Here is a 17,744-nt window from a genome sequence, read left to right as displayed (position 1 = left end):
TCTATGCTGTTTCCTGTCCCGGCGCGCTGTCTAATGGGACACACACGGGTCCCAGAGACAGCGCGGACCATTCCTAATGCGCTGCGTGACTCGCGCATGCGCAGTAGGGAACCGGCAAGTGAAGCCGCAAAAGCTTCACTTCCTGATTCCCTCACCAAGAATGGCGGTGGCAGCAGCCGAGAGATCGATCGGCCTCGGCTGCCGGCATCGCTGGAACCCGGGACAGGTGAATGTCCATTTATTAAAAGTCAGCAGCTGCAGTATTTATGGCTGCTGGCTTTTAATATTTTTGTTTGCAGTGGAATCCCTCTTTAAACTAAAAAAAAAAAAAAAAAAAAAAAAAAAAAAAAAAAAAAAAGTAAGAATACCTTATTTGGCCCTTTTTTTCTTTTTTCCCCCACATACTTTCATCACTATACTACTCTAGGTGAAGGTGATCAAATTTATTTATTTTTTTGACACTTTGCGGGTACACTTATTCCCTGTACACACGGTCGGACTTTCCGACGGAAAATGTGCGATCCGATCTTGTTGTCAGAAAATCCGATCGTGCGTGTGCTCCATCAGACTTTTTCCGTCAGAATTTCCGACACAAAGTTTGAGAGCTGGATATAAAATTTTCCGACAACAAAATCTGATCATTTAAATTCCGATCGTGTGTCGACAATTCCGACGGACAAAGTGCGACGCATGCTCAGAATAAATTTACGAGACGAAAGCTATTGGCTACTGGCCTCTTTATAGTCCCGTCGTACGTGCTCTACGTTCTGAACGATCGGATTTTCCGACAACTTTGTGCGACCGTGTGTATGCAAGACAAGTTTGGGCCAAAATCCGTCAGAAAAAAATCCAACGGATTTTGTCGTCGGAATGTCCGACCGTTGTGTATGGGGCATTGTGATCACCATAACAGCAATATTTTGAACGGTCATTAATGGATTACATTGATAACAGCTGCGATTACTATTGTGTGATGTGATTTCCCCACAGCTATCACATAGCTGCCAAGGCTGAAGACAGACAATAGTCCATCCAGTTCAACCTGTGTAGGTGTACGGGTGTCACGGTCTATAATTACTTCCCATATCCCTGTATGTTGTCTTCTATAAGATGCACATCCAAGAGTCTTTTAAAAATATCAATACTCCCCGCAGCCATCACCAATTGTGGAAGAGAGTTCCACATCCTTACCGCCCTGACAGTGAAAAACCCCCCTGCGCAGTTTAAGGTTAAACCGCCTCTCCTCCAAACTGATTGTGTGTGCCCCCCGCCCCCCCGTGTCCTCTTACACTCTCTGAGACCGAACAGTTTTTTCCTATGCTGGGATTACCATTGAGGTATTTGTAAATCGCTATCGATGTCCCCTCTAAAACGTCGCTGCTCCAGCGAGAATAAATTGAGTGCTTGTAGTCGTTCCTTATAATGGAGGTCCTCCAATCCTCTTAATAATTTAGTTGCCCTTCTCTGGACTCTCTCCAGCACACCCCTTCTGAGGACCGGTGACCAGAACTGGACAGAATATCCCAGATGTGGTCTAACCAGAGTTTTATAAAGTGGCAGAATTCTCGTTTTACCCCTGGAGTATTTCCCTTTTTTTATGCATGCTAATAATTCTGCCTGCTTTGGTAGCTGCAGCTCGACACTGCATGCTACTGCTCAGTCTGTTCTCTACTAGGAACCCCAGATCCTTCTCCAGCCTTAAGACCCCTTTCACACCACACTGCCCATTTTAGCGGCGTTTTACCGCCGGATTTGCGGCGCATTTCTGGCGCTAGCGGGGCACTTTTACCCCCCGCTAGCGGCCGCGAAAGGGTTAAAACCGCCGGCAATACGCCGCAATAGCGGCGTTTTGCCGGCGGTATTACAGCGCTGCCCAATTGATTTCAATGAGGAGCAGCGGTGGAGGAGCAGTAAACACATCGCTCCTTCACCGCTCCAAAGAAGCTGCTGGCAGGACTTTATTCTGACGTCCTGCCAGTGCACCGCTGTAGTGTGAAAGCCCTCGGGGCTTTCACACTACAGACAGACAATGGTGCAGCTTCTTTAGGGCGGATTGCAGGCACTATTTCTAAAGCTATAGCGCCTGCAAAACGCCCTGGTGTGCAAGGGGTCTAATTCCCCGCTGTAGAAGGATCTGGGGGTCCTAGCAGTAGTTTGCATTTGTTTTTTTATGATTCTACCCATTAGTGAGTAGTTTGTAAAATAATGCACTTGGGGGCAAAAAACATAAATGCATTTCTCCACATGGTACAGGGTGCTGTGATTGGCCCACAGCTATCACATGGTACAGGGTGCTTTTTATTAGCCCAGGTACCATGTGATATCTGTGGGCCAATCACAGTATCAAAATATAGGAACTAAAACTCATAACAGCTATGTTGACTTTATGATCGTGTGATTGCTTAGCAGTCACATGATCCCCCAGCCACTCAAAGTGACCAGGTACTGCGAGCCGCAATCTGCTGTGTCCAGTGGACACGGCGGTGATGGGAGCAACCCACTGCACCTGCCCCTCGGCTGGATGATGTACAGGTACATGGACAGGCATGCACGTGCCACCTTGCTGCAGTAAATGTACTGCATTTAAAACCTTCACGAAAGCTTGCTAAAAGCTCTGCAAATGCTTTGTCAAAGCTTGCTGTTCTCACTGCTCTTCTACAAGCTGAAGCATTTTTGAAGAACTTGGAGCCATGTTTATGGTGCTTTCAATACGGTGTCTCTCTGCCAAATCGGAGTTGGGTTCTCAAGCGGTCAAAAGGTTGCTGACCTCTGCACTGGATCCCTAAGCAAGCCTACAAACGGGTATCAGAGCCTTACCTGTAACGCCAATGTAAAGTGGCTGGTCTTTGTGTCCCGCACAATACTGGTGTTCATAGCAGACTGGATGCCCCACCGCCACTGCACGTAACCCATTGTGTTTTTGTCTAGATGCCGCGCCAACATTGTCGTGAGGCCAGGCCTCATCCCCCGTGAGGAGAACTGCAGTACACAGTTTGTAGTGAAGAAACTGAAAGGAAACAAAAAGAAAAGACATAAATCACAACTGGGGGCAAAAGTCTGCCCAATAGAAAACACAAAAAGAAACCAATGTTTATCTAGACCCAACCCTGACTGATAGCCAATGAGAAGTGTTCAAGTCAACCAAGGAAGGATCCTCCCACTCCGTAATCCAGAATAGAGAAGGCCCAGATCGGGTGTTATATGTGATCAACCAGCTTAGGTAAATAAATGGGGCTTGCCCTAAACCTGCCAAGAGTTAAATCCCAATTGAACTTTCAGCTTATATCCGCTAAATACTGAACATCAAAAATGTGTGCAAAGTCTTACAGTTTTCTTTAGAAAGCATCCAAAACCTGAGCATTAAAGCCTATCCCCTGCCGGCATGCCGTGCAGAAGGACCCTTGTTCTGTGTGTAAGCAACGGTCTCTCTACAGAGGTCCAACACACCCCACCCTACGGAGTCAGATCTATAGCATTGCAATCAGCAAAGTTTATCCTCTTGTGCTGATTAAAGCCATAGCTCCGACCAAATAGGTGGCCTGTCTACCCTCTGCAGAGAGACTGCTGCTTCCACACAGCAAGGATCCAACCCTAGAACATGCTGGCAGAGGACAGGCTTTTCTAATCTGTCTATAGCAGAATATGAAATCGATTGTTTCTTCTGACAATTGTATCAACATTTGTATGGCCAGGACCTTGTGCATCCTTGGTGATTGGAGTTCTGGCTCTGACTCAGAAGGGGACATAGTGGACCTCTGCAGAGAGACTGCTGCTTCCACACAAGACAGCAAGTGTCCAACTCTACAGCATGCTGGTAGAAAACAGGCTTTTCTACTCTGGCTATAGCAGAATATTGAAGTGATTGTTTTGTCAGACAATTGGAATAATATTTGCATAGCCACAAGCAACAGAACCTCGTGCCACAAGCAACAGAACCTCGTGCCACAAGCAACAGAACCTCGTGCCACAAGCAACAGAACCTCGTGCCACAAGCAACAGAACCTTGTTCTCCCTTGCTTATAGGTGTTCTGGCTCGACGGGGCATTGTCTGACCTCTACAGAGACACTACTGATTCCACACAGAGAGCAAGCGTTGAATTCTACAGCATGCTGGCAAAGGGAAGACTTTTCTACTATGGCTATAGCAAAATACTGAATTGATTGTTTTGTTTGACAATTGTCACACAAATCAATTCAGTCCTGTTATGGCCATACAGCCATAACAGGACCCTATGCTCCCTTGCTAGTTGGAGCAATGGCTTTGACTCAGCAGGTGGCGAGGCTTCACTCTGCAGAGAGACTGCTGCTTCCACATTGAGAGCAAGGGTTGAACTCTACAGCATTCTGGCAGAGGAGAGGCTTTTCTACTCCGGCTATAGCAGAATATTGAAGTAATGGTTTCTTCTTACAGTTGGATCAATATTTGTATGGACATAAGTAACAGGACCTTGTGCTCCCTTGCTGATTGGAGCTCTGGCACTGACTCAGCGGGGGGGCATGTCTGACCTCTGCTGAGAGGCTGCTGCTTCCACACAGACAGCGAGGGTCTACTCTACAGCATGCTGGGAGAGGGCAGTCTGTTCTACTATGGCTATAGAGGAATATTAAAGCGATTGTTTCTTCTGACAACCGGATAAATATTTGTATGGCCATAGGTAACAAAACCTTATGCTCCCTTGCCGATTGGAGCAATAGCTTTGCCTCAACAGACAGAGTCTGCACTCTGCAGAGAGACTTCTGCTTCCACATGGAGAGCAAGGGTCCAACTCTAAAGCACGCTGGGCAGAGGACAGGCCTTTCTACTTTGGCTATAGCAAAATATTGAAGTGGCTGTTTCTTCTGACAATTGGATCAATATCCGTATGGATATAACAGGACCTTGTGCTCCCTTGCTGATTCATAGTTTCATAGTTAGTAAGGTTGAATAAAGACACCAGTCCATCCAGTTCAACCTGAGTGTCTACAATTGTCCCTATCCCTGTACATTGCACACTCACATTGGTCCCTACCCTCAATGAGCCCACAACCCAAGGTCCCCATTCATATACTAGGGCCAATTTTGGACAGAAGCCAGAAGCCAATTAACCTACCTGCATGTCTTTGGATTGTGGGAGGAAACCCGAGTACCCGGAGGAAACCCACACAGGCACAGGGAGAACATGCAAACTCCAGGCAGGTAGTGTCGTGGTTGGGATTTGAACCAGCGACCCTTCTTACTGCTAGGTGAGAGTGCCAACCACTACACCACTGTGCCACCCCCATGATTGGAGCTCTGGTTCTGAACGCAGCAGGGGCCATGTCTGACTTCTGCAGAGAGACTGCTGCTTCCAAACAGACAGCAAGGGTCCGATGCTACCGCATGCTGGCAGAGGACAGGCTTTTCTACTCTGTCTATAGCAGACTATTATATTGATTGTTTCGGCCGACAATTGGATCAACATTTGTATGGCCAGGACCTTGTGCCTCCTTTGCCGATTGGAGTTCTGGGTCAGACTCAACAGGGGGCATGTCTGCCCTCTGCAGAGAGACTGCTGCTTCCACACAGTCAGCAAGGGTCCAACATCTAAAGCACGCTGGTAGAGGACAGGCTTTTCTATTTTGGCTATAGCAGAATATTGAAGAGACTACTTCTTCCAACAATTGGATTGATATTTGTATGGCCACAAGTTAAAAGGACCTTGTGCTCCCTTGCTGACTGCAGCTTGAGCTCAGACCTAGCAGGGGGGGGTCATATCTGCCCTCTGCAGAGAGACTGCTGCTTCCAAACAGACAGCAAGGTCCCAACTCTACAGCATGCTGGTAGGGGAGAGGCTTTTCTACTCTGGCTATAGCAGAATATTGAAGTAATTGTTTCTTCAAACGATTGTGAGGCCTAAACCGACACCCAGCCTCTGCAAACTGAAAAGCTGCTGGTGAACGATCTTCCGGCAAGCCAAGGAATGACTCTTCTCTGACACTTTTTAATGCATTTGTTTTTTTTTTTTATATTTTATCCTCTGCAATTTCCGCTCAGAAACAATATAATGTTCTTTAATCAACAGGCAGTCGGGAACGCACAAGCAAACAGATATTTTATACCGAGTCGATTTAAATAATTTCAATAATCGCCACATCCCTGGAGAGCTTACACAGTAAATAATAAAAAGGACGACTAGATAACGACCCTGTCTGTCAAATATATCACAGACACGCGTCACTGCGTGGAATTATATTGCCTCCTACAGACGGGAAGCTATATTCTCAAATCTGCTTGATTTGTCATTATTTTTATGTGGGGGAAAAAAAAAACGAAAAAAAAAAAAAACGAAAAAAAAAAAAAACGCAGCAAACACATTTATGGCCGGTAATTAGAGAGATACTTTTATAAGTCGCGTATTTCTGTTCCCTTCCGCATTTAAAGTGCACCTATCACTTAGAAGATACAGAGGCAGCAATAAACGTTTAATGCAAAATTCAACAAAATGATATTTATGTATACACATGTTCTATACTTCTACAGAACCCATCTTGTAACGATTATTTAAAATTCAATTTTACTTTTTAATAAGCAGCAATCTATGGCGACAAAGGTCCCGGTTTAACGTTGAAGAATCATCATCATGCAGGTTCTAACAAAACAAAACAAAAAAAAAAAAAGTCTGCAGAGAGCTTGAGGGCATCCCCAGCAGCAGACAATTAGCAATTTGCCAACCACAGCATATCAACAGGGGTGTTGGGCAGTGGCAGCCCGTCCATAGGGGGTGCACGTGTGCCACCCCCCCACACGCAGTAGTCACAAAAAAAATAAAAAATAAAATGTTCTTTAAGTGCACTGTGTTTGGGCGCCAGACACAGGGCACTATGGGAAGCGCCACGTCAATGCAATCACGAGATTGCAGAAGAGGTGCTTCATTTGCATGCTTTTGACCTGCTTTGCGGCACAATCCAAAGTGCCGAACAGCTCCCTACGGGCGGGAGCTTTGTTCTTCGAGTTAAGGTTACCTCTGGTTTCCCCGTTCCACAGGGAAACCGGAAGTGATGTCGGCAGCTCCGTGGAACGCACGGCCCGAGCAGAGCTGCCTGTAAGGTAAGCGAGGCTGCATGCGATGGGGCACGGCGAGGCTGCATGTGATGGGGCACAGTGGCTGCGTTTCACGGGGCACAGTGGCTGCGTTTCACGGGGCACAGTGGCTGCGTTTCACGGGGCACAGTGGCTGCGTTTCACGGGGCACAGTGGCTGCGTTTGATTAAGTATTTTTTCAGAATTTTTCAGTTTGTTTGCGCCCCCCAAAAATATTGAGCACCAGTCGCCACTGGTGCTGGGGATGCAGCGTCCTCTAGAGATAATCATGTGATTATAGCAGGGAGACCCTCACATCTAAATAAGTGATAGAGGAGCATTAAAACCCTGCGGTTATCTTATCTTATTTTTATTTTTAGAAACCTCCCACCACAAGCAAGGAATGGGTACACATGCCACAGTACAAATGATACCACCTGTTGCTTCACCCACCGAGCACGACCTAGTTAAGTGAATAGAGCCGCTCTGCCGGTGCCCCACAATGGCGTGAAATCGGGGCTGAGAAAAAGGGGTGGGCAGGTGTGACGGCTGCCCAGGGCGGAAGTATCATGTGAGGTGGGCAGGGCACTGCAAGGAGAGTTTTTTTCCCCACTACGAGCTGACAGGAGTAGTGGCAGGGGCATCACTACTTCTGTCAGCTTAGCACTGGTTCAGACGAGCCACATCTGGAGAGGAGGAGAGAGTTGGGGAGGAGGTTTGGGCTATTCTATCTCTTCCTTCCATCTGCACACTTCTGCCACTGTAGCTCTCCTGGATCGGGACAGTCAGATCAGCACTATGCATGGCAGGGACCGCCCCTCCATTAAGGGCACCACCCCCTCTATCCACGCCGCTCCCTATATGATTAATAGATAGATTCATTTTATGCATGAATCTATCCACGACCACCGCTGTCACCCCCTATTCATGCATCCAGCCCCTTTCAGGATGCCGGGCACATGAATTACAGCCTTGGGGTTTTTTTTTTTTTAAGCTCCCGATTAGAGTCACAGGCTCTAATAGACATCAAAATAGTGTGGACTCGTGACGCAGAGCATTGTGCTCGGAGCCCACCCAGGTGAGTTAGAAAAGCAAATGAATATTCAATTCTCTAACACTGAATCGCTTCTCCGCCAATCAGGATGCGTGGCTGTGATGCATGTATGCCCAAGAGGAGGAGGGGGATGCATGGCGGAAGCCACTGTGATTCACACCACAGGAGGAGGAAGAAAGCTGCCGGACACGCTGCCCGCCCCCTTCCTAGATAGGGTAAGTGTGGGGCTTTCATGTCCTGACTGTCCTCGGGGGGGGGGGGGGGGGTATTTGCCATGCCCTCCCAAAAGAAAAACCACCAGACGTCACTGATGCATAGTTTTCTTACCTGTTTCCATGTTCCTGCAGCAAAGAATGTGGGCGGAGGAGCGTAAAGGGAGGGGATTTTGCAGACACCTAATGCTCATACATCTTGGGGAGGGAGGTGCAGTTTGGCATCTTCACCCTTGGTGCTAGATGACCTTGTCCCAGCACTGCATGCAACTAATGCAGGTGCGGCACTCTAGTGCAGGCACCAAGGTGTTAAAGCAGACAGGGAAGACTCCATACCTCCTCACCGCCTGTTAAATGCTCTCTGAAGAGTGATCCAGCAGCTGGAGTATTTGTAGCTGCTGACTTTTTAATAATTTTTTTTTGCAGGCGGAACTCCTCTTTAAAGTGTGCCTCTAAAAAGAAAATCTCAACGCACTATTCCTAAAGCTCACGTTCCCATAGAAATGGCTGTGCCTGTACTTACCTGCCCTGTGTAATAATTTTGCACAGAGCAGCCCAGATCCTCCTCTTCTGGGGTCCCCCACTGGCGCTCCTGGCCCCTTTCTCCTGCTAAGTGCCCCCATAGAAAACAGCTTGCAATGAGGGAACTTGAATCGCTGCTCTGTGTCCATTCACACACACAGCCCGGCTTGGCCCCCTCCTCCCTGGCTGTGATTGACAGTACTGAGGGCCAATGGCGCCTTCTGCTGTCTCAGTCAATGAGGAGGAAGACACCCGGGACAGCCAACGCCCTCAGCACCTCTCTTATGTGACAGAGTGGTAAAGAAACCCGACGATCTCAATAGACCCAGAGGACTGGAGTGAGGCCTGGCAAAATGCGGTTGCATATAAAGTGCTTATGTGTTGGTACTGGGTTCCTGCTCGGATAGCCCAGGCAAACCTCGGATGCAGATGCTACAAGAATTGTGGCCAGCAGGTGGACATCCTACATAATTGTTGGCAGGGTCTACGGTTGCTCAGTTTCTGGTCCAGACTCTTTGGTCTGTTACATACTCGTTTTCACCTGAGGATTCGTATGGATGTCAAGTTAACGTTATTACATTCCGGGCCTCTTTACCCACTAATAGCAATCGGCTTCCTATTTATTTTTTGCCTGCTAAGCTGATCATTTCCGAGGTCTGGAAGAAACCAACTATCTCCTTTGAAGATGTGAAAGACCGTATTGACCACCCTTAATGACCAATGAACAGATGTCCAGCATTTTAATGGACGCCCTTGCTAAGTTTCTCAAAATTTGGAAACATTGGATCGATTATTCTTTCCCTTCTTCGCACCCAGCCAGTTTTGGCCATTTATAGATGATACCCGAGACAGTCCTGAGTCTATGGTACTGCTTTTCCCTCCCTTACCTTACCTCACCTGCACCCCCCCCCCCCCCCATCTTCCATTTTTCTTTCTCACATTATTCTTATTTTCTTGGGTTCTTTCATACGCTTTCTGGTTGTAACAATTTCTGGAAAGCTTGCTTTTATGGAACTTGTCGAATTACGCATTTCTGGTAGTTAAGTCAGACACGCCATACAGTCGACGGAACCTCACAATATTTATGATTCATTTGGTTGTAATGTATATTAGGCATTCCGTGTAATTTCTTAGTCCCCCTGTGTGGGCGAACTTGGAGCTCGTTATGTTTTTTTTTTTTTATAATTGTAATTTTTATTAGTTTTCAAACAAGTACAAAGTATTCGAGCATTAGAATAATCAATAAACAGAAGTGAATATAGAACATATCACAAACAGTGGCTACAAAAGACAGAGAATAGCGTCCATATATGCAGATACAAGGGTGAACTGCATAACCAAATTATGTAGAATGATCAATAAACTGTTTACTAAAACCAAAACGTCATTCGACAAAAGGCCGTAGGCCAAAAGGAGGCATAGAAACAAATAATTTACATGGTCATCAAGGTGAGTCTCAGGGGGTGGGTAATTTACCAGGGTTGGTAAATAGAAAGGGTAAATATGAGGGAGGGGGGGGAGTGAGGATAGATGACATGAAGGGGATGATACATGATACATCTGGCAGCTATGATTATAAAGGATGTACAGGCAACGGAGCCCCATAGCTCGACCAATCCCAGGGCCCCAATACCTTATCAAATTGGGGAATCAAGTCATGCACCGAGGCGGTCAGGTATTCCATTCTCGGGATAGGAGCTTGTTATGTTTTTCAAAATTAAAAAAAAAAATTATTTAAAAGGAAAAATGGGGGATACATAATTGTTAAGGTACATCAACAATAAGTATCATTTGTGTCGGAACAAATGCATGTCTGTCTAGGTTACATATAAATGGAACGAAAAAAATGTTTATAAAGTACATCAGGAGACCATCTGTGGGAGCAACCCCTGTAAACAGTAAAGGTTAAAGTAACCTTCACCAGCATTTCAGAAAAGGGGGTCATAAGTGTCCCGTATGTAGTGCATCAGGAAAGGTTATATAAAAATATGTCGTAAGGGTCACACACTGAATCAGTAACAATGGATAAGTTGAAGTCATGGTACATTTGCTCAAAGGATTCCTAATGCCGCGTACACACGGGCGGACTGTATGGCGTACTTAGTTCGTCATACAATCCGACGGACAGTCCGTCGTACTTTCCACTGAACGGACTTGACCACACACGGATGCACAAACAGTCCGTCGAAAGCTTGCGCGATGACGTGTACAGCACGTACGACGGGACTAGAAATAGGAAGTCCAAGACACAGCAAAGCACCCTTCCGCCGTGTAAATCCTTTCTGGGCATGCGCCATTCTTAGTCCGTCGAATTAGCATACTGACGACCGGATTGTCTGCTGAAACCAAAGTACGACGGACAGAATTTCGAAAAATCCGAAATTCTTAGTACGCCGGACTGCACGCTGAAAAAGTCAGCTGAAGCCCACACACGAGCGGATTGTCTGCTGAAATGTGTTTCGACGGACTAAGTACGTCATACAGTCCGCTTGTGTGTACGCGGCATAAGGGTGTATTTAGAAACACAGGAAAAAAAAAAAAAAAAAAGGGGGCAGAAAAATAGGGGACAAGGAGCACTCCATCATAGTCCCAACGAGACGTCATCTAGGCCACTCTCAGCCCAGGAGATAAATTCAGGGGAGTATCGGAACATGGACCATGAAGTCCAAGTAAGAGAAAAACTGTTAGTCTTTCCCATATTCCTCCACCAGCAGATGTTCAAAGTCTCTTATGCGGTCCACTTCAGTAGCCCAATCCCCCAGGGAAAGCATGTTTGTCGCTCTCCAGTGACGGGGGAATCACTACTCTGGCTGCTGCCAGAAAGTGTCGCAATACATCTTTTTGGATAGATTTGAATTTGCCAGGGAGTATAGATAAGAGAGCCACCTCAGGTGAAGGTTGAATGGAAGGTCGCCATCAGTTTACAGTATAGTTTGAAGATCTGCAGCCAAAATCCACCAACAGATATTTTGTACTGCCGAGTTAAAATGGTGTATAGTTAAAGTTCATTTATACCATCTCATTACCTCTTATTGGCTAGGGATAGCTTGTGCATCAAGATAAAAGATTTTCAGTCAATAGGGGAGATAGAGTGATGTAATTCTGCCTCCCAGGCCACCGTAAATGGTGGAAGGTCAGGAGATGAGATATTGAGCAAGAGGGCGTAAAGTTGAGATATCACATGTCGGCGGTTCTGCCTGCAGGAGCAGTTCCTCAAATCCTGTCAGCTCAGCAAGGATGTCTGGGATGGACGAGAAAGTCTGGATGCAAGAAGTAGTCTGTCGACTCTGAAGCCACCGCATGGGGTGTCGGGAAAGCGGACCGGGAGGGGTATCTGTCCTTAAAGTGGGGTCTGCTCGAAAAACTTGGGCAAGTCTCCTGTGATCTTTTCACCAGGGTCCAAATCTTGTAACATGCATAGCTGGCGGGAAGGCCAGAGTCACAAAGAAGGGAGTCATAGGCCCCATGTGGTTCGATAAGCCCCTTCTGGTCAGCATGCGAACCCAGATCTGAATCGTTTGATGGGCAAGGTCATTGAGGGGGCCCAAACCTCCCCGAAGCGTGGGCAAGGTCCATGAGAGAGCAGAGAGTTCAATTGGGTTCATATGGCTTTCCAAGTGAACCCAAAGCTTAGTTGAAGAGTGGCGAAACCAATTTAATATGCGAGTGAGCACCGCTGCTTTATGGTATACGGAAGCGTCTGCGGCTCCAGCCCCCCCAACCTTTGGAAGAGATGTTTAATTTCGTATTCTGGGACAGGCAGCATTGCAAATGAATTTGGAAAACAGCCTACGTAGTTTCCGGAAGTACAAATTAGGTATGTGTATAGGAATGGTTTGGAACAAATACAGGGATCAAGGGAAAACAAATTTTCATGGCATTCATGGCATTCACTCTACCCAGCTATGAGAGACTATTGGACGCATAGGTAGATAAATCCACATAGGTTCTAAGGAGTAAGGAAGTAAAGTTCTGGGAAAAGAGCTGGGCTGCATCTGTCGGTACTTGAATTCCGAGGAACCTGATGGTAGCAGAACTGGTTTTGAACGAGAAAATAGTGGAGAATCTTTGTAGGTCCGACTTAGGCAGGGATATGTTGAGGATTTCCGATTTATTGTAATTCATGTTGAAGTTACTAAATTTCGAAAATTTCTGGAACTCCTGTAATGCCGAGAGCAAAAATGTGTGTGGGTGTGTCACGAACAGGAGCAGGTCGTCTATGAAGAGGGCGAGTTTGGTATGGGTGGGCCCGACTGTTACATCTTGGATAGAGGAATTGTTACGTAGCGATAGCCAAATGTTCCATAGTAAGAACATAGAGGAGGGGGGACAAAGGGCATCCCTGTTGCATCCCGTTAGAGATAGAAAAGGCTGGAAACAGAGAATCATTAGCTCTAATCCTAGCAGATGGAGAGGAGTAAAGCGACATTATCCTCGCTATCATATTCGTTACCAAATATATTTGTTGCAGGGATAGCCGAAGGAACTGCCAGTCTACTCAGGCGAATGCCTTCTCCGCATCGACTGTTAAGAGTTATAATGGAATATCATGGGTCCGGGCATAGTTACTTAGAAGAAGGGACTTTAGGAGTATTGTCCCTAGCTTCACGGCCACTCAAAAAGCCTACCTGTTCTAGGTGGATTAACCCGGGTAGCAATGGTTGTAACCTATTGGCCAGGATTTTAGCGAAGACTTTCAAAGTCGACACCAATATATCTTTGGGATGAGGGATATTTGTGCCTCGAGTGTTTGTCGAGGGAACATTGAGCCCTCTGACAAAGTTGAACATCTTCGTGAGGAAGGGTGTGAGAAGGGGAGCGAAAAGTTTATAAAACTTAGGAGTGAAGCCGTCGGGGCTGGGGCACTTTCCGCTTGGAGTACCTGCAATGGCTTTGGCAACTTCATCCTCTGTGATAGGAGTTTCCAGATCAGTAATGGTGTTATCACCTCAAGTAGGGAGTGCGGTTTCTGAAACATAGGATACTTGTTCTTCTGCCAAGGTAGAAGGGGAACCTGACAATTTGTCTCGAAACATATACTGGTGGAAAGTAAGTTTATCTGCATATGTGCGAGCAGAGGTCTTATAGTTCTCCGAGTTGTGATCGGGCCTTGGAAACATCCGCCAGCGTTGTCGCTGTTGGGGAATGTTTGTGTTCAGTTTCTACATGTTTGGATTGCAGCCATTACAGCGGCCAAATGTTCCTTTTTCAGAGGTGTACCTAATTGAATAAAGGTTCCACGTAAAACTGCTTTTAATGGCTCCCATTGAATGGACAACGATGTCATATCTGAGGCATGGTTAACAAAATAGTTAACTATTGTGTTCTAAACCGTTGTCGCACTTTCTGAATTCGTAAGTAATGAATCGTTCAAGCGCCATGTCCACTCCCTAAACGGAGTGGAGGGGAGCGAGAATGCCAGGTGTATAGGAGAGTGGTGAGACCACATTATTGAGTCTATATTGCATTCAGGAGACCAATCCAGACAGCTGTGGCCACTCATTAGGTAGTCTATGCGACTATAAGCCTGATGTACATGAGATTTGTGGGTATAGTTACGGGACGTGGGGTACAACACCTTCAAAACATCCACAAGAGGCAGATCGTAGAATGCACGTTTCAAAGCCCTCAGTTTGGGGAATGAGATATACAGCCGTGAGGTGGAAGAGTCCAAAAGTTGCTCCAGAGGGGTGTTAAAATTCCCTCAAAAGATGAGCTTACCCTCCATGAATCCTGACAGAATCCTCAAATACTGCAGCTCGGTACATGTTAGCTACCGTAAATTTGGTACCCCATAGCAAGAATTTCACAAAAACATACCTTCCCTGAGGGTCAGAGAGATGATCAAGCACTTCTATAGGTAGTGTTATGGAAGGCAATAGATACTCCCTTGGCTTTCTGGGTTGGGTTAGTACTATGGAACCATCTGTTGAAATATACGTTGGAACAAGGAGTGGAGGCAGAGTGAAAATGTGTCTCCTGTAGAAAAAGCACATTAACTTGCCATTTGTGCATTGGATAGAGGAGTTGTCCTCCTTTGGAGGCAACATTGAGGCCATTTACACTGTATGAGCAAAATTGTAGCCGGGGTGAGAAATCACTGTGTGGGCCATGATGGAGTGACAAGAAGAAAAGAGAATAAGAAAAATAAGAGAGAAAGGGGAGTGGAGTAGAGGAGTCGGGGAGGGATGGAATAGGAGAAAGGAGAGTAGTGGGAAAGCAGTTGGTCAGAGAGAACACCTGGAGAAGGCGGCTCAAAAAATACAAAAATAATAGGCGAAAGTGCAACACTTTGTGAAATATCACTTGGTAGGCACAAACCATGACAATCCTATTTAGGGAGCGAGGACGAAATTAGAGTTGTGGTCCCAACAACTTAGCAGGCACATATAACGTAAATGTAGCACACCCATTGACCGTGGCATCTATTGCTTAAAATCGTAGTTACGAAAGAGTGAGGGGGCGTGGCTTGCGGCAAATGGAGTAAGATGCAGTGAGGGAAAGCTCAGCCGAGACTCCTGAAAATCCTCCTGACAACTCCTCTCTTGGGCTGTAATGGCTTCCACTGACACCCCAAACCACTCACACGCCCGCGGTGTCACTCCGGCAGTGTTACTCGGGAGCCAGGATGTCTAGAAAAGGCAAAGATCTCTAGCTGGGACCCAACCATGTGGCTCAAGATGGCGGTCGAGCACTTCACTCGGCAAAGGAGACCGCACAGAAGCTGTTCAACAAGCATCTTTCCAGGGACACTCCAGCTAAACCGTCTCCACTGCCTGCAGATCCTACACTCAGCCTCCCAGTGGGCGAGAGCGGGCTGGACTGGCAGGAGGACCCAGTGGATGCCGACCTGTGAGACACAGCGAGTACCCCTCCATCCTTGTAACACGCACTGACCCCTCTGGCACTGACTAGCAGGACCCGGAGCTCACCCAGAGACAAATTTTTGCTGCACCACCTGCAATACAGCTCTGACAACCCTGACTTCCAAAATTAAGGGGGTGAAAATCGAACTGGCATTAGTCCGTCAGGACATGCAGAAACGTAGGGATCGCACATCAAAGCTGGAGGCTCCCATGAGTATAGTGGAAGATGAAGTAGCACCACTACAACATGGACTGCGACAGGTGCAGTCTATGTCCTCCAGTCACATTGCTTGCCTGGAGGACATGGAAAACAGGCTTAAAAGGAACAACGTGAGGGCAGTGGACATGCCTGAGAAGGTGGAAGGAAAAACCCCTGTAGCATTTACTGAGCCTTGGCCGGTGGAGGTCTTTGGGAGAGAAGTCTTGAGTGCCCCCTCAGCCAACAGGTTGCTACAAGGTGCACCCAAGGTGAGTTAGAGCTTTGTGTACCCATTCAGACACAGAGCCCCAACCTGACCTCGCCCCCTCACCCCTGATTGGCTGACTGACAGCAACAGGAGCAATGATGCTGCTGCTCTGTCTCAGCCAATCAGGAGGCGTGTACTGGGTGGCTGAGGGGATCGTGGACATGTCTGGAGAGAGAAGGGGCTCAGGTAGATAATTGGGGGGTGCTTCTACACACAGGCGTTTTTTTTTTTTAATCTTAATGCATAGAATGCATCAAGATAAAAATCCCTTCTGCCTTTACAACCCCTTTAAAAAAGTCCTGCATGTCAATAATTGCTGACACTATGGTACATGTCCTCATACTTATCCCCCCGTCTCTCCCCCCCCACCCCCTATTCCTGCCATGTGACTAACATCTTCCCTGTGCAGAGAAGGGAATTGTTGGTTTAATTAAAAAGAAGTACATCCAGCGGGTACCTGCTTTTGACAGATACCTGCTACCACTTCTGGCTGAATTCGGTCCCCCTCCTCCTTCCCCTGCACGAACAATAGGAAACCGCCTGTGAAGCTGCGAGGTTTCCCTGCCAGTTTCCCAAGATGGCGGCGCCAGCATGGCCACGGCTCTTTTACCATATGATCGACTGTGTCCAATCACAGCCGGTCACATGTAAACACGGAGATGCCAGTAATTGGCACTCCTCGCCTCACACTGAAAGAGTGAGGAGAGGAAAGGCGTTCAGAAGCATCTCCTCACAGGGGACAGCTAGGAATGTAATCAGGGCACTGATCATCAGTGCCCTGATTACAATTAAGTGCCCACCAGTGCCAGAATTGTGTGCCCACCACAGCCAGCAATCAGTGCCAACCAGAGCCCACAAGTGCCAACAATCAGTGCCCACAAGTGATGCCGGTCAGTGCTGGCCATCACTGCTGCCCATCAATGCCCATCACTGCAGTCCACCAGTGCAGTCTATCAGTGCCCATAAGTGCGGTATATTCCTGTCGCCTCATCAGCACCCATCAGTGCTGCCTCATCAGCACCCATCAGTGCTGCCTCATCAGCACCCATCAGTGAGGGAGAAAAATTACTTATCTACAAAATTTACTGAGAGAAACTAAGAAAAAACTTTTTTTTTTTTTCAAACTTTTTTTTTTTAGGAAAAAAAAATCCCAGGAGTGATTAAACAACACCAAAATAAAGCTCTATTTGTGTGAAGAAAACGATAAAAAATTCCACATGGTTACAGTGTAGCATGACCGCACAATTGTCAAAGTATGACAGCACTGAAAGCTGAAAAATGGCCTGGGCAGGAAGGGGGTGTTAACCACTTGAAGACTGGGCCTTTTCTGACACTTTTCGTTTGCAAGTAAAAAAAAAAAAAAAAAAAAACCTGTATTTTTGCTAGAAAATGACTTATAATCCTCAAACATCAATAATATATTTTATATATATATATATATATATATATATATATATATATATATATATATATTTATTTTAACAGAGGCCCTATAGCATAAAGTGTTGGGTTTGGATTTTTTTTTTTTATGTCACGCAGTATTTCAAATGCCAATTTTTGGGGAAAAAATTATTTTAATGTACA

At 46.5% G+C, this 17,744-nt stretch overlaps 1 protein-coding gene across 1 annotated transcript in view; it reads right to left on the bottom strand.

The window, feature by feature from the left end:
• Window positions 1–17,744, bottom strand: part of DNAJC11 (DnaJ heat shock protein family (Hsp40) member C11) — a 242,072-nt gene that overhangs the window by 41,052 nt on the left and 183,276 nt on the right. The window contains 1 exon segment of the mRNA XM_077458259.1: window positions 2,818–3,007. Within this exon segment, the coding sequence (XP_077314385.1) occupies window positions 2,818–3,007 (190 nt within the window).

Source organism: Lithobates pipiens, unplaced genomic scaffold (assembly GCF_037356315.1).
Source record: "Lithobates pipiens isolate NorthernLeopardFrog02 unplaced genomic scaffold, aLitPip1_a1.2 Scaffold_27, whole genome shotgun sequence".
Classification (NCBI taxonomy): Eukaryota; Metazoa; Chordata; class Amphibia; order Anura; family Ranidae; genus Lithobates; species Lithobates pipiens.
Note: the sequence above shows the minus strand (reverse complement) of the source record. Positions and strands in the feature narration are given on the sequence as shown.